The sequence below is a fragment of the Plenodomus lingam genome, assembly GCF_022343315.1.
Source record: "Plenodomus lingam strain CAN1 chromosome Unknown contig_7, whole genome shotgun sequence".
In the NCBI taxonomy this organism is placed as follows: domain Eukaryota; kingdom Fungi; phylum Ascomycota; class Dothideomycetes; order Pleosporales; family Leptosphaeriaceae; genus Plenodomus; species Plenodomus lingam.
This window is the reverse complement of record NW_027093971.1, coordinates 173,164-198,945: the sequence shown is the minus strand read 5'-3', so window position 1 is coordinate 198,945 and position 25,782 is coordinate 173,164. Positions and strand designations below refer to the sequence as shown.

Here is a 25,782-nt window from a genome sequence, read left to right as displayed (position 1 = left end):
CCTCACAACCGAATGGACAGCCCGTCCTTCCCCGGGCGATCGAGTTACTATGGTATCAGGCAGAAGTGCTCCCCTGAGGGGCGCTTACCGGTACGCAACCCCTATATTCAATTTTTGAACTTTATATGCCTGCCTTCGGCTTAGATTACTGGCCCGCAGTGAGCCCCTTATACTATTTACTAGTAAGCAGAGCTTATTAGGTGGGATTAAGTCCTAATATGGCCAGGTTGAGTGCTTTTAGTTTTGTAGATGGGTAGCGGTAGTAGTAGAGGTGGACTTGACATCGAGTTGATAAGTACCAAGAGATAGAACTATCAAAGAAACTTAGGGGGTGCATTGATTACTGTACAATTTATTATACATTTGTATGTAAATATGTAGAATACAGAGTTTCCAATCTCTGTGAGCACGACCCTAATTTTCCCCTGCAAGTAGACCCACGGGTGAGCACTTTTAAAAATAAGTTTTCTGACACTGTCAATTGTTAGTAAAATAGGTTCCATCATCAGTGTCGAGACAATAGGCCATACGCAGTAGATAGTCTGCATGTGATTTCATTAGCATACAGTTCTGAAAAATGGAGAGACTTTGGTAAGGACTGACACCTGTATCACTAGCGCAGCCCGGGAACACCCAATCCTCGTCGGCTATAATCGGCTTGCACAATCTCTCAAAATACTGGTTCCCGGGTTTTGTACCACCGCCACCGCACTATGCTGGAGTTAAGAGTGTATTCTTGAGAGTGTTGACCACCCGTTAACATACACATAATGGAACGTTATTATCCCCCTACTTCTATTAGTGCTGTTTTGATACATGGAACTGGGTAATACATACTGTGCAGCTGTATCCTGAGGCAAGTGTAGCTTCCTTATACAGGCAATATTGAGTTTTCCACGACGTAGAGACTACTACTACGGCCTGGGCCAGCAAAGCAGTAACAAGAGATAGCTTCATAATGGTAGCTAATTGAGTGATATTGGGTAAAGAGGAAGCAAAGTTGATTCTGCAGTTTGGTTACGAGGGGGGCATTTGTATATTTACTAAAAAGCCCCGATTCACCGCATACAGTCATCTAATCAGTTAGTTAGTGGCTACTGAATGTGAAACACAGTCATATCCAGCGTTGCGGTCCTAATTTGTGTAATCTAACTTTGTACTCTCGGTCCTTAGCGTCAAAGAACAGGAACAAATATTTGTCGGAAAGTTAACCAGTTGGTAAGAGCATGTGATGACGGTGATAAAAGTCCATCTTGAAAAAAATAATCAGATCCACATGTTTGCATTGCGCCCCTCCTCACGTCACTCACAGTCACTACTATGAATATGATACAAGCTAAGGCCTATCACAGTTTTACTGCTGGCGGGCTTTCGGCCCCATTCGGCCACTGTTAGTTAATTGCACGCCACATGCCCAACCTTCCTCGCCCTATGAGATCCACAGGCTACAACCAAACCAATCTGCCGGCTCTAAAATCTTAGATAAATGCACTCAATCCTATGATGATAGTTGCCATATTACACCGACTTCCACCAGCCCATTGCTGTACGCCTATCTAGCCATCTCCTTACAATCTAGCATAGATGATAGATCCCCGACTCGGACTCTAATGACTAGTAAGACGGGTCGCTGCATGTAATATGTACGCCAGCAAGTTTATTTTTCAATTTCCGAATTTGGATTGGGGGATTATGAGCAGGTGGGACGAGATTCAGAGGTAACTTTATATGCAAAGGGTGTTGTAGGTGTGTTGTACACGGCCTATACAATTCCACGCTTGAACTTCTTCAAAGCCGTTTCGGTGCTTCATTTTCCCCGCATCGTCAGCAACCCTTTCCGCATAGACGTCACGTTTATTTTCCAGGACAGAATATTCCCCCGCACACGGCATCTCTTGTATTGGATAACTTGTTCGCTGACACAGCATCGTTTGTATTCAATACCTTGTGCCCTGACACAGCATCTTCTACACCTAACCCCCCACACCCTACCACCTCACCCAGTAAACAACCCACTCCAACACCAAACCAACCCATTTACACTAAAATCTTAATCCAATACCGCATCAATTCCAGCCAGTAACATCCCTACTGCTCGTAACCGAAAAATTAATCACCTTAAAGACAACAGTAAGCTACATCACCTTCATACTTCACTAGCTAAGCTTCTTACGGCGTTAGTATTAAAGTTGCGTTAGCTCTGGGTGTAGGCTATTTGCATCGGGGGGCTGAGGTTACGTATTTTGTTATGGGATTGGTGTAGGAGGATGTGGGATATCTTGTGCGTATAGCGATTATGTGTGTGTGTGTGTGTGTGTGTAGCATGGGCAAGTAGGAAATGTTGTCAAAAAAAAAGATTCATGTATACATGTATATATGCATGCTACCATACCATCCCACCACACCCCACCCATCCTCCCCCCCTAAACCTCAACACCAGGAAACCACCGCCTCACCCACTGATCCAAAACCCTCGGCCCCACCGGCTTAACCAAATACCCATCTGCCCCCGCCCTATCCGCATTCGCGCGATCAGCCGGCGTGTCCTGGCCTGTGACGATGCAGAGCACAGTCCGAGCGCGCTTGTACTTTGCCTCAAGCCTGCGAATGCGGGCTGTGGCATCGATTCCGTCGCAGACGGGCATCTGTAGGTCCATCAAGATGAGCTTGAATGGAGGAGGAGGGGAAGCGGAGCCGGGTTGGTGTGGCGGCGAATCGGGGTTAGAGGCAGGGGTAGCGAGCGAGGCGGAGAAGAGGTCGATTGCTTTTTGGCCGTCGGTTGCGGTGCGGTAGGGGATGTTGCGGCGGTTGCAGTACATTTCTAGGAGGCGGAGGTTGATTGCGTTATCGTCGACGAGGAGGGTGAGTGGTTTAGTGGAGCATGTGGAGGGGTGCACGGGAGGCGGTGGGGGAGTTGTAATGTGTAAAGTTTCGACCGACTGCACGAGGTCAGTTTGCAGAGGCTGGGAAGATGATAGAGAAGCGGGTTTATGAGGGCCAGGTTCTGGTGGGCTGTCTAGATTTGGGATAGGTGGATGGGAAGACGGGATGAGCGCAATGCCTTCTCCGAAGGCGGAGCTTCCTGGATCAAGCGTCGTAGATGGGCATTCTGCCAATATCGAGTTGGCTAGGTGGAGTGCTTCATCTAGGATCGTGGGTAGAAAGGGTCCCTGGACGTATACGACGTTGTTTTGTTGCCTTATGCGCTTAGCTCCGAAGTTGAGGAAATAGGCAGACTCTGGTACTAGACAAATGGCCACCTGTGAGGTATTCATTCCAGAGAGGTGATTATAGAGCTTGGTAAGATCGGGCGTGTAATCCAGTATCAGAAAGGAGCCATCAGGTGTGGTGGCCTCCGCATAGCCTTTGTTGGTAAGGTATTTGCTGAAATATTGCCCCAGTACTGTTGTCCGGGTGGAACAAGAGAGTCTATGATAGGTGGATGGAAGCCGGACAAGGTTATCTCTCAATTGGGTATCTCGCGGAAAAGAACTCGCACATATAGGATCGGGGAAAGTAGCTCGAAAGTGTGAACCTTGACATGGGAAGGAACTCACTAGGGCGATATGACCATTCAGAAGCGTGGCCGATTTACAGGCCAGGGTAAGACCTAGGCCAGAATCCATTGTGCGCATATCGACCTTTTCATATGCATCAAAAATTCTCTTGTAGTCGCTCGTGGCAATCCCGCATCCATTGTCCTCGACGTCGACGATGAGCGACTGGTTGTCCTCTGTGAGGGACAATGTCACCCCTACGACCCCACCCGCACTGTTTTGTGCTGCATCCAACACGAGCGGCTGTATAGAATCGAGGAAGAGACGCATATCGAGTGCCAGCATGTCGAGATTCGGCGGAAAGTCATGTTGGAAGATGATTGACGGTCTCGTAGAAAGATCGTCTGGCAAGGCAACCGTCGTCTCGTTCAGGAGCTCCATCTCGATGTCAGAGACGGTGTGCAACGCCACAACTCGTTCGGCTTGGGCAATATCGGCCCACTGATTGAGTTTGATCAAGCTATTTATGGTGGTAATGAGTTCTCGCGCGGATGCCTGTATCGTTTTGATATAAATGTATGGATCGACCTGCTCGGCTGCTGGTGAGCCTTCCGGAGTTGATCCAGCCGTGGCCGATACTACGCCGAGCGATTTTAACTCCTCTGTCAACAGTTCCACCGAGCCTAGGATGCCGTGAATAGGTGTTCGAAGTTGATGGGTAATGCCACGCAAGAAATTCTCTTTCGCAGACAAGGCTTCTTTCAGCGCTGTGCCATGCCAGAAACGACACAATGTAGTTGCGCACATTTCGACAAACCATGCATCAACATCATCGAATACCATTCTGAAGTCTTTCGAGCCCACAACAAGAAATGTTGGTATCCGCTGGCTCGCGCACTGTGTCGCAATGACGCGCACAATCCGTGGGGCGACCATGTCCGCATGATTGCGCTCTTCAATAACGGAATCGAAATAGTCACAGTCTTCCCAGAGTCCCTGCTCTAGATCGGAGGCTGCGAATGCAGTGCCTCCTTCTAGTACAATCTGCCCATCTACTGTGCGGTGGATACAAACAGTCGTAGACGGATAAACTTCCCGCAACAGCAGTGGGATTGCATCTTCCATATTCTCGCCCTCATCACACTGGTTCTGTGCTTTGGCGAGCATATCCAGCATTCGTCTTCGATCGCGCTGACGTCGCGCTCTTGCACTGTGAACAATGTCGGCAACGACCCAGTCGGCAAGACGGGCAAGTGATCTTTGCTGGGCGATTGTGAGCCGCTCCTGTTCCGAGTTTGAGGCCACACAGAGCGATCCAAAGACGACATGATCACCGAATTCGGTTTCAAATCTTAGTGGCACGCCAGCATACGCCCGAAGGCCGCCTTGTTCGACATGAGGTGACTCTTTAAATCGCCAGTCGTCGACCATGTTCAGCAATGTAAAGACTGTCTGGACAATTCAGCTTCTGTCAGAGAAGTATTCGGATGGCACCTACACCTGGTGGCTGGTTCACTGTGTGCGCACAGGTACTCTCACGACGAGGCAAGACTGCCAACGGCAAACCGACGGTTACCACTCGTGTGTAGGTATTGTGATCCAGCAGACCAGCTATGACAAATTCCCATCCGACGGTCTCTTTGGCCAGATGGACCTTTTCTTGCAGCCTAGAGATGAGTTCATCGTCTGCGAGAGTATCCCTCGTGTAGTAATACATCATGGTCAGTCTGAGCCGTTCGTTGCGAGTCAGGATGGGAAAGAGATAGCGGTCAGCCACGCATGGACCCATGCCGTTCAGCTTCTCCGGAATGGGAGCCGGCGCCCAAACATCCTCTCTTCTTGGATAGATTGACTGTGCGACATGGACAGACCAGGCGGAGAGAGGCTTATCGACATTGGCCAGATCGAGAATGGGTGCAACAACGGTTGGTCGTTCGGTCAGAGCAGGTGAGGGGTGTTTAGAATGAAGAATTGCTGCATCGGCCCGTGGGAAGAAAGAAGCGCGCTGACTACTTGAGGGAAGCATCGAGTTGCGCTCACAATCTATCACTGCCTAGCATTTGCAGTGGTGCAAATGGTGTCCAGAATGGCCGGTCCAGTGCCTAGGTACCAGTACCGGTAGTGAGCTTGGGGTTTGCGACAATCCTTCTTCAGAACAGCCTGACCAATCGTCAAAGTTGGTTGGATGGGAATAACCCAAAAGTCCCGATTTTTGTGGTGATGGTAATTGTGTTTGCGATCAGATGATTACGGTCCTGGTTTTCAGAATGCGAGGTGTCCAACATGCGCTTATCCCGTCGTAGAGTAGGCTCAGCTTGGACATGTTCGAGATCGAGATCGAAAGGGCTCGGTGCAAGGAAATCCGAAATCCTGCTGGCTACATCCGCCGCATCATGGAGGCACCATGCAAACCTGACATGCTGACATCTCGTTGGAGTTTGACGCTGGTAATCGTGGAATCAGTGGCAAAATTTCTCGAGTTGGGCCATGCATTTTGTCCGCTCTCTCATTCTTTTGCGATCTATCAGTGGCAAAGGTACAAGTCTACCATGGAGTTTAGCATGCGAATGATGAAGCCGGGTGGTTGCCATAGGTACTGGTACTTACTAGTCATTCACAGCTCCAGGAACCATGGCATTTGTTTGGATGACCATGGTAGGTATATCCGAGGGATGAAGTGAATGAAGTGATCTGTCGCAGAGGTACCTATTGCTGGTAGTAGGTTAGGTAAGATTCACTGTAGTTCAGCAACCCCTTCGCTTCATGTTCCTAGAAGAGGATCTGGTATTTCCCCCAGGATTTCAAGGTAGTCTACCATGGACCTAGGTACGTATGGTAAACAAAGTCCGAGGCAGCTCCGTATACCTACTCTACGCTACAACTTTCTTTCCCGCCAGAGCTACAACAAAAGCTAGGCACGTTCATAAAGGAACTCTGTGAGCCGATCATAAAAAAGGGCCACCAGTACCCATCAGGCCTACGTTCGCTCTCGCAGCCGAATCCCCCCTTCAACCCCGCGACATATGCCCCGCATCCGTATCCGCAACCGAAGTCCTGGCCAACCGCGGGTGCTTCCATTGGCCCATGGAGCTGCAAGACAAGGATTTTGTGCAGTTTGTTGGTGGTGTCGTGGGTGTGAAGGATGTTTAGGGCGGGTTCCGATGGAGTTGCACCGAGGTTGCGATGGGGAGGGATGGTGGGCAGGTAGGTGGGCGTTAAAGAGGGGGGAAGGGAGGGAGGGGGATGGCGTCTATCTTTCTCTTGACAAACACTTTACCTAGTCTTTGATCGAGTATTTTTTGAGTGGAATTCAACATCCTGATTTCTGCTTGCGCATTCTTTTGAGATCTTTCGGTTGTTCTCGAACTCTTAGCGATTGATTAGCAGAACGCTGATCTCAACTCTACACAATTATAACCATGGCACCCCCATCTGCAATCGAGGCTCGGGCCGGCGACGACATCCAAGTAAACACCACCCGCCCGGCTCCACTGGAGCCTGGCTTAGATGTAAAGGCAGTAGAAGCACAGGCACTCAAGTTCCCTAGCCCACCTACATTCAGCGATCCCTACAAAGAACGGGCCTACCTCAAGGGCCGACTAGCTGCTGCCTTTCGCATCTTTGGGAAGTTTGGCTTCGATGAGGGGGTGGCGGGACATATCACATTGAGGGTGGGTCATCTTTTAGTCTATCCAGCAGCAACTTCTCTTCTACAGTGAAGGGGGACTGGGCTGATGAATGTGTTGCATCTAGGACCCCGTCGACCCAAACACGTTTTGGGTGAACCCGTTTGGAATCGCATTCAGCTTGATCAAGGCCTCTGACCTCCTTCTCGTCAATGCCAAAGGCGAGGTGATTGACGGGGGCGAAGTTCGTCTCCTGAACACGGCCGCATACATGATTCACCACGCCGTGCACGAGGCACGGCCGGATGTAATATGCGCCGCGCACTCGCACTCCATGTATGGACGCGCCTATTGCGCGCTCGGCCGCAAGCTCGACATCATTACGCAGGATTCATGCGCCTTCCACAACGACCACGTCCTGTACGAGAGCTTCAATGGGATTGTGCTGGCCGCCGAAGAGGGCCAGAACATTGCGCGTGCGTTGGGCGGGAAAAAGGCGGCCTTGCTGCAGAACCATGGGCTGTTGACGGTGGGGAAGACTATCGAGGAAGCGGTGTTTTGGTTCGTGAGCTTGGAGAAATGTTGTCATGCGCAGCTCCTGGCTGATGCGGCGGCTGCAGGGCGAGGGGGGGAGACTGTGAAGATCGATGAAGAGGATGCTGGATACACATACAAGGCGGTGGGAACGCCAATGGCTGGGTGGTTCTCGGCCAAACCGATGTTTGATGTCATTCACAAGGAGACTGGGGGAGATTACTTGGAGTGATTGTGGGGTGTCTAGAGTAGTACCGGTAGGTGGGTAGGATGTTGTGTACTCTACATGACGACTTTTAGTTTGTCTGGCATTCTCGGGCAGGCGATGCTTGATAAAGATAGGCGAGCAATATCATGAACGCACATGAGATGAAAAGACATTGCTTGTCCAAGTCACCGTACTGGTTGTACACTGTGGTAGTATAGTGGAAGATGGTCAATCCCCGTCCAAGCTTTGAGCCCCACTAGGTACCGGTAACGTCGCTGCATTGCCGTTGGCGGTACGGAACGGAACGGGACTACTTTGTTTCGTACGTATTCTATACCGGTACTACCTGTGTAAGTTCTGAATCTCCAAGCCACCCCCGACCAGCCACGTGCTTTGGGAGAGGCGAGGCGCTGGCTGGGTGCTGGGTTGTGGACGAGAAGAGGAAGAGCAGTAGTAACTTTACCTAACATTACGATAGTACGGTACTGGAGCTTGGAATGGACCACACACTCTCTGTGCACGACTGCCACCACAATACATAGTATACACATGACATAGCATAGCATACACATAGCATACCATACAATACCCCTCACACACACCACCGGCCGCCCTCCTTCTTTGTGTCGAGAGTTGAGTGTCCTAGCTTCTGCGCGGTCGCCCTTGGGTCTTCCCAGCATGACAATCTTGATTGCTACCTACCTACCTACCTACCCTACAGGCTGACAACACACATACAAACACCGCTTCGGCGAGAACCCTGTAGAGACAAACAAAGTCGTGGTTCCAGAAGACCGGGTTGGCTGCTCTCTTCCCATGCTCCCTAGACCTAGACCTTTATTCTGCAATACACGCCCGAGCCACGCCAGATCCCACCCAACGGCAACTATACCTACATGACTTAGTGGTATCCCTAACAAACCCATTGGTACTCTACCCCAATCGCGACGTATCTTACTAGTTAGTGGCCATGGCCAAGGGGCCTGCCGTAGTCGTAGTAGCCAGGTACCGACACTCTCCACTCATGTTCGCGGCTCCGCTTTCCAAGAGCTGGCATGGCTAACACCACATGCCGTGTAGACATGGGGCCCGCCTCGACGCCGCCGACAAGACATGGCACCTCACTTCCCCAACCCCCTACGACCCTCCCCTGACCTATGGCGGCTGGATGCAAGGCAAGGCCCTGGGCCAGCGTATCGCTGCCCTTCTCTACCAGCGGGACCACGAGCTTGCAGCGACAGCGGCAGCCAAGACCAAGACCGATCCCTCACAACTCGGCCTCGACAAGCTGCACATATGCCCCGCCGAGCATGGTCGAGGCCGTGGTGAGCAGCGCCCCAACAAGAAGAAGAAGAAGCGCAAGATTGTCATACACACGAGCCCCTTCCTCAGGTGCGTCCAGACGAGCACAGCCATCGCCGCCGGAATCACGCAATACGAGTCGTTGCCTGCCACCACGCCCACACTCAAGACCCCCGCGCCACCGTCCAAGGACAGGAAGAGCCCTCTCGGCAACGGCAGCGCCAGCACCACCTCATCATCGCAATCAAAAACAGATCGAGCAAGCTCCCCTCGTGTCCAGCCGCTTTTCGACCCCAATCTCGACATCTCGTACAAGCCCCGCGCAGGACCAGACAAGATACTACTGCGCGTAGATGCCTTTCTCGGTGAATGGCTCTCGCCAGACTACTATGCCGACATCACACCACCCCCCGCTTCGACCATGATGGTAGCAGGTGCAAAAGCAGGCCTGCTGCGCAGAGGAGACCAAATTCTGGAAATGGCTGCGAATAGTACAAAGGGCCATTTCCCGGGTGGCTGGGGTGGAAAATCAGCAGTCTCCAACACCAAAGGGCCAAGCTCGCAAGCCAGTGGGATGGGTACTGCCGCAGGGAGTCTGGCCCAGGCATCCGCGTTCAGAGAGCGCTCAAGCAGTGATGCTAGCACCCTTACACTACAGAGGTCAAGGTCAAGAGAAGCGGCAGGATCCATGTCTCCTGCAGCACACGTACCTGCACCGGGCCGCGCCTACGAGCCGCCTGCTCCGACGTACTCGGTCACTCCCTCGGATCCCATACCGCGCGGGTACGTTGCCCATGCACAAGATGCCTGTATCCAGGTCGACTTCCAGTGGGACAGTATGCGGCCACCGCAGGATTGGGGCGACGGCGGCGAATACGGTGACGAGTGGAGCACGATGCACAAGCGATTTCGCAGAGGCATATCTGGCATGATGGAATGGTACCACGCTCATGGCGCAGAGCCACCGAAAGAGCACGTTCCAGGCTTCATGTTCAAGGTCCTGTCGAACAAGCCGTCACCGCCACCGCCATCGCGTCCTGCAGCGGATCCATCTCTCAAGCTAGACAACAACGTGGAGGCCGAAGAGGACGAAGAGTTGGTGTTGATTTTGGTGACACATGGCGCAGGTTGCAATGCGCTGCTCGGGGCCATGTCGAACCAGCCTGTGCTCATCGATGTCGGCCTGGCTTCGTTGTCCATGGCAGTGCGTAGGGAGACTCCTATGAAGGCAGCGGTACCTACCCTGCATGAACGCCGACTATCGGTTGCAGACCCTGGCATGGCAGAGACGTACGAGATGAAGCTGCTTGCCTCCGTCGACCATCTGCGGCCTGGCGTTGATCCTGCAAAGCCTCCTCAAGCACAGCCACCGTCTCAGTCACCAGCCGTCGTCTCCAATCCATCACTCGACTCTCGTCGCAGGCTCACTGGCTTACCGGCAGCGAACAGCCCCATCGACTCGCCCTTCTCCATGGGCGAATCCAACCGGAGCTGGAACAGTTCGCTCGGCAGCGTACGACGAACGACGAGCACAGGGTCGCGCTCCATGTACACTTCGAGTTTCTCCACCGCCAGTGGAGCTGCGTCACCGTCCGGGCTATGGTCTGGTGCCCGCACCCCGGTCCACGACACAGGCAGTGATGGAAGTGCCAGTCCAGGCGCCGACTTCCTAAGCGGCTACCATCAACACCAGCCCAAACCCAAACCCAGATCAGCAGAAAATGCAGCCAGTACTCCACCCAACCTCGACGGCTCCACCGACACGCTCGACCCGCAGACCAAGATGGACGACAAGGAAGAGCGGGAGACGGGTGATATGATTGCGCCGCTCGTCAAGGCTCAGGATCGCAAGTCTGGCTCCGCTGCGACAGCGTCGGCCTCTGCAGGACTGGGTCTTTGGGGCGCGAAGGCGGCGCAGCCAAAAGCAGGACAGGGGCTTTGGGGACCGCCGAGGTTGGACGATGTTTATGAGCATGGGCGGGGGCCGAAGAGGCGGTGGACGGTGACGGAGAGGGAGGAGCGGTCGTGATGGGTTGGGGGGGGGAGGGGGGGTGATGTTTTTTTTTTTTGGTTTGAGAGAGGGGGGTTCATTGGGATGATCCGAGATGCAACTCTTTTCAGACGGCTTCTACTATTCACTTGGTAGTAATATGAATTGAGATGGTGGCAATGCCCGAGGAGAGTGGTGGTTATGAAGTCGAGTGAAGCACCATCTCAAAGTCTCCTCTCTAAAAGAATGCCAATGTCCTTCCACCTTGGACATGCAGTGCATTCATTTCGTCAAGGTGAAGGCTTGACAAGAGGTTCTCCATGGTAGGTGGAAACCAGACATGACCATGATTAAACCCTTTTGACAGTAACATCATCTTCAAACCTCGGGTTGGTTTGGTTCCTGCACCTTGCATGCTTCTCACTACTTGCCTGTACCGGTACCTACGGGTGGGAACGGACTGACTGTTCACCGCATCCAGCCCCGCACCCACGCTGCTAGACGCTGTTGTACCTACCGCACTGCAGCATATACACTACACCACACGCAGCCCTTGCCTCTGTTCCCATGCTTTTTCGTCCGCCGTGTTCTGGCCTGCTGGTGTGATGCATGTCTGCATGTGCGGGGGAAGCATCGGGCCGTTTATTTTGCGGGCGCTTGGGGCGCGTGTGCGTTTGGGGAGCGAGGTGACGAGGTGTTTGGCGGGGAAGGGGAGGGGATGGCCTAGGAGTACTTACTCTACCTACCTTCATGCTTTTGCATACTTACATACATGACTACATGACTACAGTACGTAGTAGTACCTGCCTACCCGACCTAAGTGTACCTCGTAGCCTTGGCTTGCCCCTTTGGCTGTAGCCTTATCTTACTCTGTCCCATCCATACCGTATCGTACTGGATACACTATACTATTTTCTACTACCGTACGCTATTTTACGCTATATTTTCTGCTAGCTGGCTGAGCGGGTGTAGCTATAAGGTATGTGTGTGTGTGTGTGTGTGTGTGGGATTTCTGGTGCTGGGCGTGACTGAGATGTTGGTCTAGGATTCACGCTTCTGTTTTACATTTTGTTGTGCAAGAGGCAAGAGTGGGGTTCTTTTTTATTATACTGGATTGTACAGGGGTTGATTGAGGAAAAGTGTGGTGGGAAGTTGAGTCGAGTCGAGTCGAGTCGAGTTGGCTTGACCGGACTGGACTAGGTGGAGGCTGTGAAGATGAGTGTCAAGTGTGTTATTCCCTTTTCCTTTCTTCATTTCCTTCTCTCTTCTATCCCTACTCCTTGTCCCCGCTACTACTAGGTATCTCCCTACCCCGTCCCGCCGTACTGTTCCATGCAGTCCTGGCCTAGACTGGGCTCTTCGGTTGCATACGGCCGTCTGTGAGGCTGGCTGGGCCTAGCAGCACACGAGAGAGCCCACCCCTTACGCTGCTGGAGCAGTCGAGTTGCGGGGGCGGGGTTGTTTTGGGCAGTTGCAAATATGGGTCGCGCAAAGGAGGATGTTAAGAAGTTCAAGGCTAATGGGCGGAATAGCTGGGTTATGCTCGCTGAGAGCGGCGGGTATACACCTTTACCGGGCGAACAGACGTTGTATCAGTCTCCTCCACGGACTACGCTTTCGCTGCAGACGAGCCATGGACATGCGCCTGCTGAGTCGTATTCACAGCAATGCAAGTCGGGTGTCATCTATCTTACCAATCGACGGGTATGTCTGTCCTCTCTCTCTCTCTGTCTTCCCTGTCACATATTGCCATGACCAGCATACCATCAACACCAGGCTAACAAGAGCGTTCAGTTAATCTACCTCCCCATCTCCCCAACCCCAACCCTACAATCCTTTGCCGTCCCCATCCTCAACGTCATAGACTCCCGTGTCACCGCGCCCTGGTTCGGTGCGAACAAATGGGAAGCCGTCGTCCAGCCCGTACCCGGCGGCGGTATCCCTCCCCAGCACGCCGAACTAGAACTCGTCATGGAGTTCAAAGAAGGCGGCGCCTTCGACTTTGCCAGTATCTTTGAGCGGCTCAAGGAGCGCCTGCGACAAGCCGTCGACGTGGCGCGCGAAACCGGCGCACACGTCGTCGACAGCCGTACTGGCACCGCCGCCCCCCTCGACATGAACACCGTGCATCTGGATGACCTGCCAGCCTACGAGGACAGCGGCCGCCACGAGAGAGTATCGGTAGCGGATGCACCGGACCCGCCCGTTCTCGCAGCGCCTGTGCCCCAGAGTCCCGCTGTGCGCCATGCGAGTGTAGAGAGGAGTCCTCCCAGGCAAGACCGGTTTCAAGCGCCAGCGCCGCCGAATGAGGCGCCGCCGGGGTACGAGGAGGTGCAGCGGGGGAGCATCGCGGATGAGCTGGAGAGGCAGATGCGGGATTCGAGGACGAGGGGAGACGAGGACGAGGAGGGAGAGGGTGCCAGCAGATGAAGGGGCTGGGGGTGTTGATGACGAAAGTGTGAATGCACTTGAGCAAGGCGTTTGCAGGGAGAGGGAGGGGCGAGAAGAGTGGTATGCTTGGGGATAAGTAGTATGATGAAGAATGGGATGCATTCACAAGATTGAGCACCGAGCACACTAGGATGCTTTGAATCCCACATGCATTCTCCTGACTGGTCCTGTCCTCGCACCACAAAAAGCTCATTCTAATCCCATTCACCTCCAACCTCCTCTTTCACATGCCCATTTCCCCCGACCCTCTTACTCCACAAACCACTTACATGTGAACTCGACGCCAACCCACAGCCTCTCCCTCTCTTGCATGTGAAACCCGAAGAGGACGATGGCGCCCCCCCACAGCCAGCCCCAGCCATCCTGGGGCCGGACAGACTAGTGCAAAAGAGGAAATTGCCTCGGTTAAAAGGCTAGTGGCGTGGGTACATCAGCTGTCGACCTCGAGCGCCGCCCTCTGTTTGTGTCTTTCTTCCATCACTGTACTTTTTGCGTTTTGGCTTTCTGCTTGCACTCTTGTGGTAGAGAAGTGGATATCATGGCTAACCAGGCACCGAGTAAAGGTATGTGTGTGGGCGTGGTGTCTGATGCATGTGTGCTGAAGGCACGAAGGAATGCATGGATGGAGAAGAAGCTGACGAACTATACACAGTCCAAGAGCGTCTTACGCAGGTCGAGGCGCATTTGACCGGAAGCAGTGCAAAGTCGGGTGCTGGCATCAAGGGCAAGGCGGGCATGCTGGAGAAGCATGATGATGATGTGAGTATCTGCGCTTTTGCTGGACAGCCTCAGTTGACCGACGTGTCCAGGTCGTCGTAACCTGCGCTCTTCGCACGCCCTTCACCAAGGGTGGCAAAGGTGGTTTCAAAGACACGCAGGCCTCGGATCTCCTTCACGGCGCCTTCAAAGCCCTCATCCAGCGATCCGGCATCGACCCCAGCCTCGTCGAAGACATTGCTGTCGGCGCTGTCCTCGCCCCAGGCGGAGGCGCTACGGAATTCCGCGCTGCTGCCCTCGCCGCCGGCTTCCCCGTCACCACCGCCGTCAAGTCGTTGAACCGACAATGCTCGAGCGGTCTCCAAGCCTGTGTCGACATTGCCAACGCCATCAAGAGCGGCATGATCGAGGTCGGCATCGGTGCTGGCGCAGAAAGCATGTCGACACAGTACGGCCCCAACGCAGTGAGCGAGTTCAGCGAACTGCTCGACTCGCATCCCGAGGCCAAGAACTGCAAGGTCCCCATGGGCGTGCTCTCGGAGCAAATGGCAAAGGCCAAAGGCATTCCCCGCTCCGAGCAGGACAAGTTTGCCGCCTCATCCTTCCAAAAGGCGGTCGCGGCGCAAAAGCAAGGCCTCTTTGACGAGGAAATCGCTCCCCTGACCGTCAAATGGACAGACCCCAAGACTGACGAAACAAAAACAATCACCGTCTCCCAAGACGACGGCATCCGCCCCAACATCACCGCAGAATCCCTCTCCAAGATCCGCCCCGCCTTCAGCAAAGACGGCTCCATTCACGCGGGCAACGCCTCGCAAATCTCGGATGGCGCTGCCGCCGTCCTCCTCATGAAGCGCAGCACAGCCCGCCGCCTCGGCCAACCCATCATCGGCAAGTTTGTCCAGGCCTCGATCGTCGGCGTCCCACCTCTGCTCATGGGCGTGGGCCCCGCCGCCGCCATCCCCGTCGTGCTCGAGAAGACGGGCCTGTCAAAGGCGGACGTTGATATTTTTGAAATCAACGAGGCATTTGCGAGTCAATGTCTCTACTGCATCAATGAGCTGGGCATCGAGCAGGAGAAGATTAATCCAAAGGGTGGCGCGATTGCGTTTGGGCATCCGTTGGGGGTGACGGGGGCGAGACAGGTGAGCACGCTGTTGACGGAGTTGAAGAGGAGGGGGGAGAAGGTCGGGGTGACGAGCATGTGTATTGGGACTGGCATGGGCATGGCTGCTGTTTGGGTAGCAGAATAGGGTGGTGGTACTGTAGTTGTTACAAAGAAGATGGTTTCGAAGTTCCCTCCCACTAGATGTTGTATTTCTCTGCATGTATTTTGACTCCCTCTACCGCCCCCAAAGCCAAGAGGTGCTGGCGTTGGATCGTGTACCTTGTACCTACTGCTGCCAATGCCACAGTACATATGACTCGGCACCTTGGGACCTTTGTTCACCGTCCATGCAAACGTGCGTCGCACGTGTCACCGGCCACTTTTTGTCTCGCCAACGCGGGTTCCGTACCGGTAACGGGACCGACCGTCACCGCGGACCGGGCCTCCACTTTGTGCAAATACCTCCGCTGGAGCCCCGAGCACGTGCAGTAGGTACTTTGTCTGCACCTACTCTACAGTGGAGTGGGTAGACAGGACAGGTAGCTGGGATGCAGGGTACGAGGCAGTGGATGGGTGTTTGCTTGGTGCGTGTTTTAGAGAATTGTTCTTGTAGTTTGTCCATTGTACGGTACTAACGGGATGCAGAGTTTGGTTTTCTAGATGTCGATGGATGCGGCGCTGTTTGTGATAAATGGAATGGTGGGGGGGGGGGGGGGGTAGGGTGCCAAGTGACTTGGCTATTTATATGCTATTGCATGTGTAGAACTTGCTGGATTGGTGGGGGGTTGGGATGTCTTGGGATGAGGGAGGAAGTGTTTATTGTGTACTGATTACTGTGTGTATATAATAGGCCCAGTACATGTATACGTGTATACATTTATACATTCATACATTTATACATTCATACATGTATACATTTATACATTCATACATGTATACATTCATACATTCATACATGTATACATTCATACATTCATACATTCATACATGTATACATCCATACATCCATACATGCCTATTTCAAGCCTGCATTTACAATGTCCCTTGCAACCCCCAGCCCCCAGCCCCAGTCTTCGTATACTACAGCGGTCAACAGTCTCGATAAGGATGTTCGGAAGAGAGTGGCAAGACCACGGACACTGCGACTCGCAACAAATATGGGGGGACCTGCTCAAGTCCAGCTTTTCGTTAATCTATCTTATCTCGCTGCTTAGCGTTCTTGTATAGTACACACAGATGCAGGATGGCCCATGCCGACAAGCATCCGACAAGGAACCAAGGACCATCGGGGCAGGTGGATCAAACCAAGTCGCAAAGCTGGGAACGGATGTAGTACCAAAGGGGAAGGCCATCTTGTTAGCGCCTCGTGCAATTCGCCAATGGACCCAATGGGAGCCGAGTATGCGTCCGTATAGGCATACATGGGTGCAACTGGGATATCACCCGCCCAACCTCCTAAGAGAAGGTCGATTGTACGACTGGAATGCTTGTGGAGGGTCCGAGGTATGAAAGGGGCCCTCTCGCTGCTACGGCGGCTGCTGCTGCTGCTGCTGCTTCTTCTTCTTCTTCTTATAGTCCAGCAGCAACCTGGGTAGGCAACTCATCCCCTTTGATTCCCTTTCGTTCTTCATCCTCCCTTTCCCCTGCCTGCTGTTGCTGTCGCCGCCGTCATCATGAAGTACTCTCTTGCTGCCTCATTGATTCTGCAGAGCACTGTTGTGCTCGGCAACCTCTTGCCTGTTCATATGAAGGCACCCACAGCAGCACACTTTCTTGATGTCGTGCGCAACGACACCTACGACTTTGGCTGTCGGCCAGTGGCCATCCCCACCGACGATGGCAGGTTCAAGCTCAATGCCCTGCTCACCGAGCAGCAAATCCTCCACCTGACCAAGGAGTTTGAATCCGACCCCGAATTCACCATCCACCGTGAGGAAATCGTCAAGCGAGCCGATGCCGCCCCCATCGGCACGGGAGACCGTTTCCAGGGTGGCGCCGTGGCACCGTCTGGCCTGGGAACCAAGCCTGCGGGCTCGACTATCAGCAGCCTTATGAATGTGAATGAAATCAACTCGGCTATCAGGGGCCTTGCAACCGCGTATGGTGCCAACACCCTCGCGCTCCCGAACAGGTCCTTCCAGGGCCAAACCTCGACCCTCATCTACGTGGGCGCAGGCACAGACAAGTCCAAGTACCACCTCTACTTCAGTGCGGGCATGCACGCTCGTGAGCGCGGAGGCCCTGACCAGATTCTCTACTTCATTGCCGATTTGCTGGCGGCCAACAAGGCCAACACGGGTCTGACCTATGGCCGCAAGACCTACACGAATGCCCAGGTCAAGTCTGTTCTTGCGGCCGGCATCGTCGTCTTCCCGCTCGTCAACCCCGACGGTGTTGCCTACGACCAATCGTCCAACTCGTTCTGGCGCAAGAACAGGAACACACGATCCGGGTCCAGTGGAACCTCCATCGGTGTAGACATCAACCGCAACTTTGACTTTTTATGGAACTTTAGGCGATACTTTGCCCCCAGCGAAGCGCCTGCTTCCTCGTCACCAAGCTCCGAGGCCTTTTACGGCACCGCCCCGGCTTCCGAGGCAGAGACCAAGAACCACGTCTCGGTCTACTCGTCCTTTCCCAAGATTCGCTGGTTCATGGACATCCACTCGGCCATTGGCGAGATTCTGTACAATTGGGGCAGTGACGAGCTCCAGACCACCACCCCGACCATGAACTTCCTCAACCCCGCCTACGACGGCAGACGCGGTGTTCTCGGTGACACCGCATACAGAGAGTACCTCCCGGCCACCGACGCCAACAACATCAGGAGCGTTGCTTCGAGGACCGCAGCTGGCATGGCCGCGGTTGGCGGTCGTAGGTATTCTTCCATCCAGTCTGCCGGCCTGTACGCCACTTCCGGAGCCAGTGACGACTATGCCGCCAGCCGAGTCTACGCCATCAGCGGTGCCAACAAGGTCCATGGTTTCACCATGTAAGTCGTCTTTTTTCTTTTGGGCTCAGTTGTATTTCGCCAGAGTCAATGATGAATGAATGAAATGCTAACACTTTGTCTACCCAGGGAATTCGGCTACTCGACAAACTTCTACCCCACGCTGACAGAGTTCAACCAGAACATCCTGGATACGTGTGCGGGTTTCTTTGATTGGGCATTGGCTGCTATTAGCGTTGGCCTCGAGTAAGGTGGCTAGGGATGGGATGAGGTAAAACCTGTTTGTGACTGTAAAAAGCGTGAGACGTGATGATGAATAGGTGACGGCGTACATGGCAGATAAATATCCTTGATAATGATATACATGCATCAATACCCAGATATTTCCCCTATTCTTGTCTTGCATGTTGACATACAGGGGGGCGAGGAAAATGCCTGTCGTGCCTAATTACGTCATTGAGCAGACTTGGCCAGCTGAGTCGTCTAAGATGCTTGTCAGTTTCTTCACACCTTGCATCTGATTACCCATTCACCCCCTTGATTAGCATTCTACCACGTCCCGAGAGCAGGATGGAACAGCACTAGAAGCAAGACAATGATCGTCTACCCCTAACGCGCCCCCTCCCCTCAACCCCCACATACACACCACCCGACCATGGGCTTCTCTACAGTCTCGATAACATGCATCGCCATTCTCCTAACCTATGTATACATCCGGAACCGCATTCGCGCTCATACATCGCAAATCCAACAGGATGCCGAAGCGGAGAAGCCAGGCGGTCGCATCACAGACAGTGCATCGAAGCCTGCACGGCTGTTGAGATCGAAACTGGTCGCTGCCCTTCCGCATATCGTCATCACACCGGAGACGCGTGTTGCGTTTGAGGGCGCGGTGAATGCGTATTGGGATCAGAAGGCTTGCGAAGTTGTTCCGTCGTGTGTTGTGCAGCCAAGAAATGTGTGGGAGTTGGCAAAGGTGGTGAAGGTGTTGAGGCGTGAGTTTGATCTGCGGGAGAAGGAAGATGACGACAAGGAGAGGGTTGGAACACCGCTGTTTGCAGTGAGGGCTGGGGGTCATTCTCCGGTTGTCGGAGCATCGAGTGTCGACGGTGGTGTGCTTATTGATCTTGCGCTGTTGAAGGAAGTTGCGCCAGCGCAGGACGGGAAGACGGTGGCGATTGGAGCGGGATGTAAATGGATTGATGTGTACAAGGTTCTAGACGACAAAGCCATTGCAGTTGCCGGTGGTCGTAATTCTGCCGTCGGCGTAGCTGGCCTGACGCTGGGCGGAGGATTATCCTTTTTTTCACCACGCTTTGGTTTCGTCTGCTCCAACATGATCGAGTACGAGCTCGTGCTTGCGGATGGCACGATTACCACGGCTTCTGCAACGAGGAACCCGGATCTCTGGCGTGCGCTCAAGGGCGGGTCGAATAACTTTGGTATTGTGACGCGCTTTGTAGCGCGTAGCTTTCCTTGCAAACACATCTGGAGCGGCTTTCTCTATCTACCGTCATGGCAAGCGCAAAAGGTTCTTGCGGCCTTTTATGACCATGTGAACAAGAGTGTTCAGAGTGCTGATGAACCGGCGCTGGATGAGAATGCTGCCGGCCCCTTGGTTGGCTTTACCTACCTCCAGCAACTGGGCATACAGGCCATCGCCGTCAACCTTGCCCATACCAATCCACCTGAAGGCAAGACTTGGCCCGCATGCTGGCAAGCATCCGGCTTTTCCAAGCTCCAGCGGTTCTGGAGCACCTGCACTGTGCGCACTGTAACAAGCGCAACAGACGAGATGAGCGTGCTCAACCCACCTGGTCGGCGTCAAGAATTCGCCACGACGACCGTCAAGAACGATGCGGCGACACTAGAGGCAGTGCACAAAGTTTATCGCGACACCATCCTTGTCTTCCGCACGCAAAACATCAAGAAACTCTCCTGGACCCTGGGCTTGCAGCCTCTTGTCTCCGACTGGGCGCGCACGGGCGACCCCAATGTGCTTGGTCTCGAGTCCATGGCGGATGATGAGCCGCTTGTGCTTGTTAGCTTTACTGTCAATTGGGCCGTGGCCGACGACGACGAGTTTGTGCACTCGAGGACCCGGCGAGCCGTTGAGCAGATTGATGGATTTGCTAATGAACATGGGACAAGCCACCCGTATCGCCATCTCAATTACTGCGCGAGCTGGCAAGACCCTCTTGCGGGATATGCAAGGCACAACAAGATTTTCCTGCAGCATGTCAGTCGCACAGTGGACCCCGACGGCTTGTTTCAGACGGGCTGTACGGGAGGCTTCAAATTGGGGCTCTAAGGGAAACAACACATGTGGCGGTGGACGTTGGTGTTTTGCATGCAAGCAGCAATTAGACGGGCTTTCGCCTTTGGATTAGCAGAGACCTTTTCCTAGACCGGAGCATTTGTCTTTCCCATGGGCTTCCGGTACCACCACACTGGGACCATGCTTTGTTCCTGCTTTCAATGTTGCATATGCCAACACCAACTACTGTGGTACCAGTACATCCTGGCTAGCACGTGTGCTTGACATGCCATCTATCACACCCCCAGCTTCCGCATCCATCTCCAAGCGGGGAGCCGACCGGACGTGGGAGGCATGCGGCGGGTGTCGGATCAAAAAAGAAAGGTGCGTATGGTAGGTAGAGCTGTCGTCGGAAGAGTGGGCAATGAAAAGTGGAATTCTTGTCTGCCAAACGTGCTGGAGGGCGAAGGTCTTGTACAGCACTCTGGCTGAATCTGGCTATCCAGCCGACGAGAGTAGCAGCGAGGTAGAGCCGACAGCCGCTGCACGTCTGGGGTTGCTGTGTATTCAATTCCGCGATGCAGCGTGGGCTTTGTGAGCTTCTGAAGGATTCGACTCTAATCTCGGGGTTCACGCTTCTGCCCTAGGCAAAAGGTTGGTTCGCGTGCTACTTGGCAACGGGCATTGGTCCATTCATCCATTGGTGTGGTAGTACTTACTGTACAGACATGACAGGAGCCGCGGCAGGACAATCCTTCAATTAATCTCATGTTATCGTCTATCGTCTTTCTATGGAGCTGCCAGTTGAAGAAATAGTTGGATGAAACAGTCCATGTGGTTGGCCTGAACCGAGGCATGTCGGATGTGATGTTTGAACCAACAAGGCATGGCAAGGCATGAGGAAACAGTTTACATGTGCCGTTTCGACGACGTCTTCTGTGTCCGGCCTGCCAGGGTCACATAGGGTAGCTAATGCCTAAAAAAAAAGACGAGACGGATATTCGAGTATTCAAGGATTCCGTGCCAATCCCATGTGTCGATTGATGGCTTTGAATACCTGAGGCATGCCAGCCATGACTCTTACTTACCCCGTCGCCTGGTACTTGTATGGAGACTTGGTACTTCGCCAGGCAATTGGACGAGGCTAAAACTTGCCCGGGACCCAGATCGGACCGATGAAGCACTTCTGCCCAGCATCACTAATTCAGCCGAAACAGCAAGCCATTCCAGAACCAACAACATCGTGACTTGGCGATACGTAGTAAGATGACGAAAAGGTTGGGCTCGATGCCTGGGCGAACGGATAGACTAAACAAAACAGCGCTGCAGTGGGAAGGTGCTCCCTCCCCTGCCCGTTGTCAGTCTCGAACCGAGAATGAATTCAGGTCGTGCTTCCGTGGTGTGGTGAACGTCATGTCGAGGCCCTTGGTTTGAGACTTTATAAGCTACGGAGACGGGGCTTGACTTGACTCTTGATCGCAGCGTTCAACTCCTCCTTCTCTGTCCACGGCTTCTGTTCAGTTCAGTTCTGGTCTTCCTCTCTGCCTTTCTTCAAAACGTCTTCAAAGGGACTTGATACGGATACTCTTCACTCACTACACCCACCATGCGGTTCGCTGCCCCGCTTGCACTTGCTTCCGTCGCTCTCGCAGCCCGTCCTTTTCTGGAGGAAGCGGACACTGGCATCGACGAGCAACTCGGTGGCTTCGCACAGAACAAAACGCTCCCCCCTCTAGAGTCTCTTGTCGGCCTGCCAGATTTCCAGTGGAGCGCCCGCCAATACATGAACACGTCTGCATACACCTACTACCGCAATGGCGCTGCCGGCGAATGGTCCTATCGCAACAACCTCGAAGTCTTTCCTCGCTTCCGTCTCCGGCCCCGTGTGATGCGCGACATTGTAAACATCCAAGACTCACTCCCCACCACCCTTCTAGGCCACAAATTCTCCGCCCCCTTCTTCATCGCCCCCTGTGCCCGCGGCGCCTACGCCAACCCAGACGGTGAACTCGGTCTCGTCCGTGGCGCAGCCGCAGGCGACATCCTCTACATGCCCGCCCTCTACTCCAACACACCCATGGCAGACATCTACGCCGCCAGGTCAACAACCAACAACTCCGAGCAAGTCCTCTTCCAACAAGTCTACCTTGACGGCGGCCTCAACGAAACCCAAGCCCTCTTCAAACAGGTCGAAGCCGCCGGCGCAAAAGCAATCATCCTCACCGTCGACTCCCCCGGCGACGGTATCCGCCACCGCGCCGCCCGCTACAGCGTCGGCTCCGCAAACACCCAATTCACCCGTCTGACCTGGGATCTGTACCGCCAATTCTCCGCAATGACATCCCTCCCCATCATCCCAAAGGGTATTCAAACCGTCGAAGACGCCCGCGAAGCAATCACCCAGGGTGCAAAAGCCATTTACCTCTCCAACCACGGCGGCCGCCAACTCGACACCTCGCCCTCTGCGCTCGAAATCGCGCTCGAGATCTTCAACGAGGACCCGGCCGTGTTCAAGGAAGTGGAAGTCTATGCCGACGGCGGGGTGCGCTATGGTACCGATGTGCTGAAGCTTTTGGCGCTCGGTGTTCGGGCTGTCGGGCTCGGGAGGCCGTTTATGTTTGCGAATGTGTATGGGGCTGAGGGGGTGAAGAAGGCGGTTGATGTGCTCAAGTATGAGATTGCGAATGATGCGGCGAATTTGGGGGTTGGGGATTTGAAGAAGATTGGGCCCGAGTATGTGAATTGGAAGAGTGTGAATGGTTGGTTTAGTTAGGGGGATTTTTCTTGTTTTCTCCTTCTTCTCCTTCTTCTGTGTCCATTTTTTTATTCTCTTTTTCTCTTTTTTTGTGAGGGAGAGAGGGATGGATGGAGTGACGCATGTCGCATGTCGCATGTACAACGAGTCTATGATACGATATAGTCATGAATGCACAATACCCCCCACCCCAATCCACCAGCAAAACCCCTCCCCAACGATCTCCAGCCCCCAACAACCAACACAATACACAATACACGACACACCCTCCCACCACCCATCCATACAAACATCCATCACTCCCCTAACCCCTAACCCTGCTCAACCAACCAACCAACCTCAGCCTACCCACCCACCCTTCACGTGAAAACCACACGCCCTGCTACTTGGCTTGGGGTAAAAAAGGGTGGTGTGGTGGTGTGGTGGGGGGTTGCTGGGTGTTGGAGGGGTTGGGGGTGGTGGTGTCAAGGGCGAGGGGCAGTGTTTCTGTATGTCTGAGGTGAGCAAATACTCTAGACCAGGTTTTGTGGCGTGAAAGATGCAGCTGCGCCATGCTCGGCTCCCAGCCATTGCGACTGCGACGACGATTACTACATTACCAACGCCGTATGAGGACTAGCAGAGGGCGTGTTGCGCAGTACATAGTGTCCTGCTGATCTCTACCGCGTTCCTCATGACATGTATGTATTCGGTGAGGCATATGGAGGTTCGTTGTTTCAACATCATATGCCATGGTTTGTGCGTGCTTAATTGATGTTGTGGTCCGGGAATGGAGACGGTATGCATGTACCGTACCGGTACGTGTTGTACGTTGTATTGGTATGCCGAGGCGGAAATATCATCCTGCTCGTCACCCGAACTGTTCGCAGCGGCGATTTTGTCACCTGCTCCCGGCGAAAGCTTACGTGCGCGCGTGATGTAGCTTGGCTGTAGATCGGATGGCTCTGGGTGAGATTGATATACCGACTGTGGCGGCTTACACAACGTAGGTACTATAGGTGGCTTACACGACGTAGGTGATGTAAAGTGGCTTGCTCAGTTAGTATGCCTCGTCGTCAGCGTAGGCTGGTGCTGTGCGCTGCGGTGTAAATGTCTCTCTCTGTGTGTAAATGTCTCTCTGTGTGTAAATGTCTCTCTGTGTGTGTAAATGTCTCTGTGTGTGTGTAATGAAAAGGAAAGGAGGCTGTCTGGATAAAGGAAGTGGAATGTATTACATTGTACCCCAGTGAGGCAGTATGGCGTTGGGATGGAAAGATACGGTAGCAGAAGGGAGGATTACAACATGGCTTACATTGCAATGCCTAGTGGAATCGAGCATGAACCGGGTATGCAGATCTCGGGAGGAGGATTCGTATGCACGGTACGCTTTGTAAACTGATGACGTCCTGGATGATCATTAAGATTAACTTGCGAAGCGTGCGCTCTGACCAGTAGTTCGCATCATCAGCGGCTGTCAGCTTACTTACTATACCGATATAGGAAACTTAATCCACATAATCTCTGAGAGGGCGAAATTATGACTGAGCCATGCGAGTGTCGAGTAATTTTTGTTTTGGCCTGGCAGATTGTGAGGGAGGTTGTTGGCTGATTCGACGACTCTGATGACTAAGACAAAATTCTGATACCCATCGATTGGGAAAAGCGAGTAATGGCACCGTCAAAACTCCAAATACATTTGAACGACTAAACTGATACAGTGCAAATTTATGACGCGTTACGGACGTACAGAGTTGAGAGACGACCCCACGTGAACAGTACTAGGTTGACAAGACTGAGGCGATCAAGGCTCAGTGTTGCGAAAAGGCGTTCATCCGCATTCCCATTTCCTTTCTCATCCTCGCTTTCACCCACCTTGAGCTTCGTGTCGTCGTTCTCCTCAACAAAAAGAGAGACGTGTTTCCTCCGCTTGGGAAGTTTCAACAATTGGTATTGAGCCGCGTCTGCAGAGAAGGCACCGTTAGCTTGGCGATCCACAAGATCGATTCTACTCACCATGCCAGACATCCTTTGCCTTTCGTACATTAGCATCCCCGCGCTCTGGATCGTATACGACGACACGGCGGCCCCAATTTCCGGGTGGCTTATTTTTAAGCGTAGGAGAGTCCTGCCCCTTCACTTTGGAGCTCTGTGGCCGCATCCTCCGCGCTGTGTGTGGCATACTGGAACGAAAAAAGTAGATGTGGATTCTGTTATCGCAGGATGAAGATGACCGTGCAACGAAATATCTTACAAGGGCCACTTTTAGCTTAAGTGTCCCTAGGAGTTGCTGGTGGAATCGCTCTGTTCTGGCCAGTGGAGCCTGCAACTACCGGTGATATTCCTAGGACAGGTCAGGATACAACACACAAGTGGCAGGCTATATACTCCATGACACAGCCGCCGCATAC

General features: G+C 53.4%; 9 protein-coding genes across 9 annotated transcripts; 7 read left to right on the top strand and 2 right to left on the bottom strand.

Annotated features, from left to right (window-relative positions):
- Positions 1-2,423: 2,423 nt before the first annotated feature.
- Positions 2,424-5,713, bottom strand: IAQ61_009908 (uncharacterized protein; the record flags this gene model as incomplete). Its single annotated transcript, XM_003837781.2, has 2 exons — positions 4,996-5,713; positions 2,424-4,949 (listed from the first exon to the last, which is right to left on the bottom strand). The coding sequence occupies exons 1-2, from the start codon at positions 5,521-5,523 to the stop codon at positions 2,424-2,426; spliced, it is 3,054 nt and encodes a 1,017-aa protein (XP_003837829.2). The 5' UTR covers positions 5,524-5,713.
- Positions 5,714-6,766: 1,053 nt separating this feature from the next.
- On the top strand, positions 6,767-8,095 carry IAQ61_009907 (uncharacterized protein). Its single transcript, XM_003837783.2, has 2 exons — positions 6,767-7,168; positions 7,251-8,095. The coding sequence occupies exons 1-2, from the start codon at positions 6,917-6,919 to the stop codon at positions 7,887-7,889; spliced, it is 891 nt and encodes a 296-aa protein (XP_003837831.1). The 5' UTR covers positions 6,767-6,916; the 3' UTR covers positions 7,890-8,095.
- A 740-nt stretch (positions 8,096-8,835) lies between these two features.
- IAQ61_009906 (uncharacterized protein) lies at positions 8,836-11,196 on the top strand (the record flags this gene model as incomplete). The annotated part of the gene is made up of 2 exons (XM_003837784.2): positions 8,836-8,870; positions 8,946-11,196. The coding sequence occupies 2 exons, from the start codon at positions 8,836-8,838 to the stop codon at positions 11,194-11,196; spliced, it is 2,286 nt and encodes a 761-aa protein (XP_003837832.1).
- A 1,440-nt stretch (positions 11,197-12,636) lies between these two features.
- On the top strand, positions 12,637-13,587 carry IAQ61_009905 (uncharacterized protein; the record flags this gene model as incomplete). Its single annotated transcript, XM_066098585.1, has 2 exons — positions 12,637-12,861; positions 12,952-13,587. 2 exons carry the CDS (start codon positions 12,637-12,639, stop codon positions 13,585-13,587), a joined length of 861 nt encoding a protein of 286 aa, XP_065951412.1.
- A 559-nt stretch (positions 13,588-14,146) lies between these two features.
- IAQ61_009904 (uncharacterized protein) lies at positions 14,147-15,578 on the top strand (the record flags this gene model as incomplete). The annotated part of the gene is made up of 3 exons (XM_066098584.1): positions 14,147-14,171; positions 14,261-14,367; positions 14,418-15,578. 3 exons carry the CDS (start codon positions 14,147-14,149, stop codon positions 15,576-15,578), a joined length of 1,293 nt encoding a protein of 430 aa, XP_065951411.1.
- Positions 15,579-17,106: 1,528 nt separating this feature from the next.
- IAQ61_009903 (uncharacterized protein) lies at positions 17,107-18,633 on the top strand (the record flags this gene model as incomplete). The annotated part of the gene is made up of 2 exons (XM_003837787.1): positions 17,107-18,425; positions 18,513-18,633. 2 exons carry the CDS (start codon positions 17,107-17,109, stop codon positions 18,631-18,633), a joined length of 1,440 nt encoding a protein of 479 aa, XP_003837835.1.
- A 405-nt stretch (positions 18,634-19,038) lies between these two features.
- On the top strand, positions 19,039-20,694 carry IAQ61_009902 (uncharacterized protein; the record flags this gene model as incomplete). Its single annotated transcript, XM_003837788.2, has 1 exon — positions 19,039-20,694. One exon carries the CDS (start codon positions 19,039-19,041, stop codon positions 20,692-20,694), a length of 1,656 nt encoding a protein of 551 aa, XP_003837836.2.
- A 1,552-nt stretch (positions 20,695-22,246) lies between these two features.
- IAQ61_009901 (uncharacterized protein) lies at positions 22,247-23,413 on the top strand (the record flags this gene model as incomplete). Its single annotated transcript, XM_003837789.2, has 1 exon — positions 22,247-23,413. One exon carries the CDS (start codon positions 22,247-22,249, stop codon positions 23,411-23,413), a length of 1,167 nt encoding a protein of 388 aa, XP_003837837.1.
- Positions 23,414-24,911: 1,498 nt separating this feature from the next.
- IAQ61_009900 (uncharacterized protein) lies at positions 24,912-25,553 on the bottom strand (the record flags this gene model as incomplete). Its single annotated transcript, XM_066098583.1, has 2 exons — positions 24,912-25,335; positions 25,388-25,553. The coding sequence occupies 2 exons, from the start codon at positions 25,551-25,553 to the stop codon at positions 25,100-25,102; spliced, it is 402 nt and encodes a 133-aa protein (XP_065951410.1). The 3' UTR covers positions 24,912-25,099.
- Between the last annotated feature and the right edge of the window lie 229 nt (positions 25,554-25,782).

Bases quoted from the DNA above. Each gene is read 5' to 3' on its own strand.
- IAQ61_009907 (XM_003837783.2), top strand. From the start codon at position 6,917: ATGGCACCCCCATCTGCAATCGAGGCTCGGGCCGGCGACGACATCCAA. The intron at 7,169-7,250 runs GTGGGTCATCTT...TGTTGCATCTAG, and splicing joins CGGGACATATCACATTGAGG to GACCCCGTCGACCCAAACAC.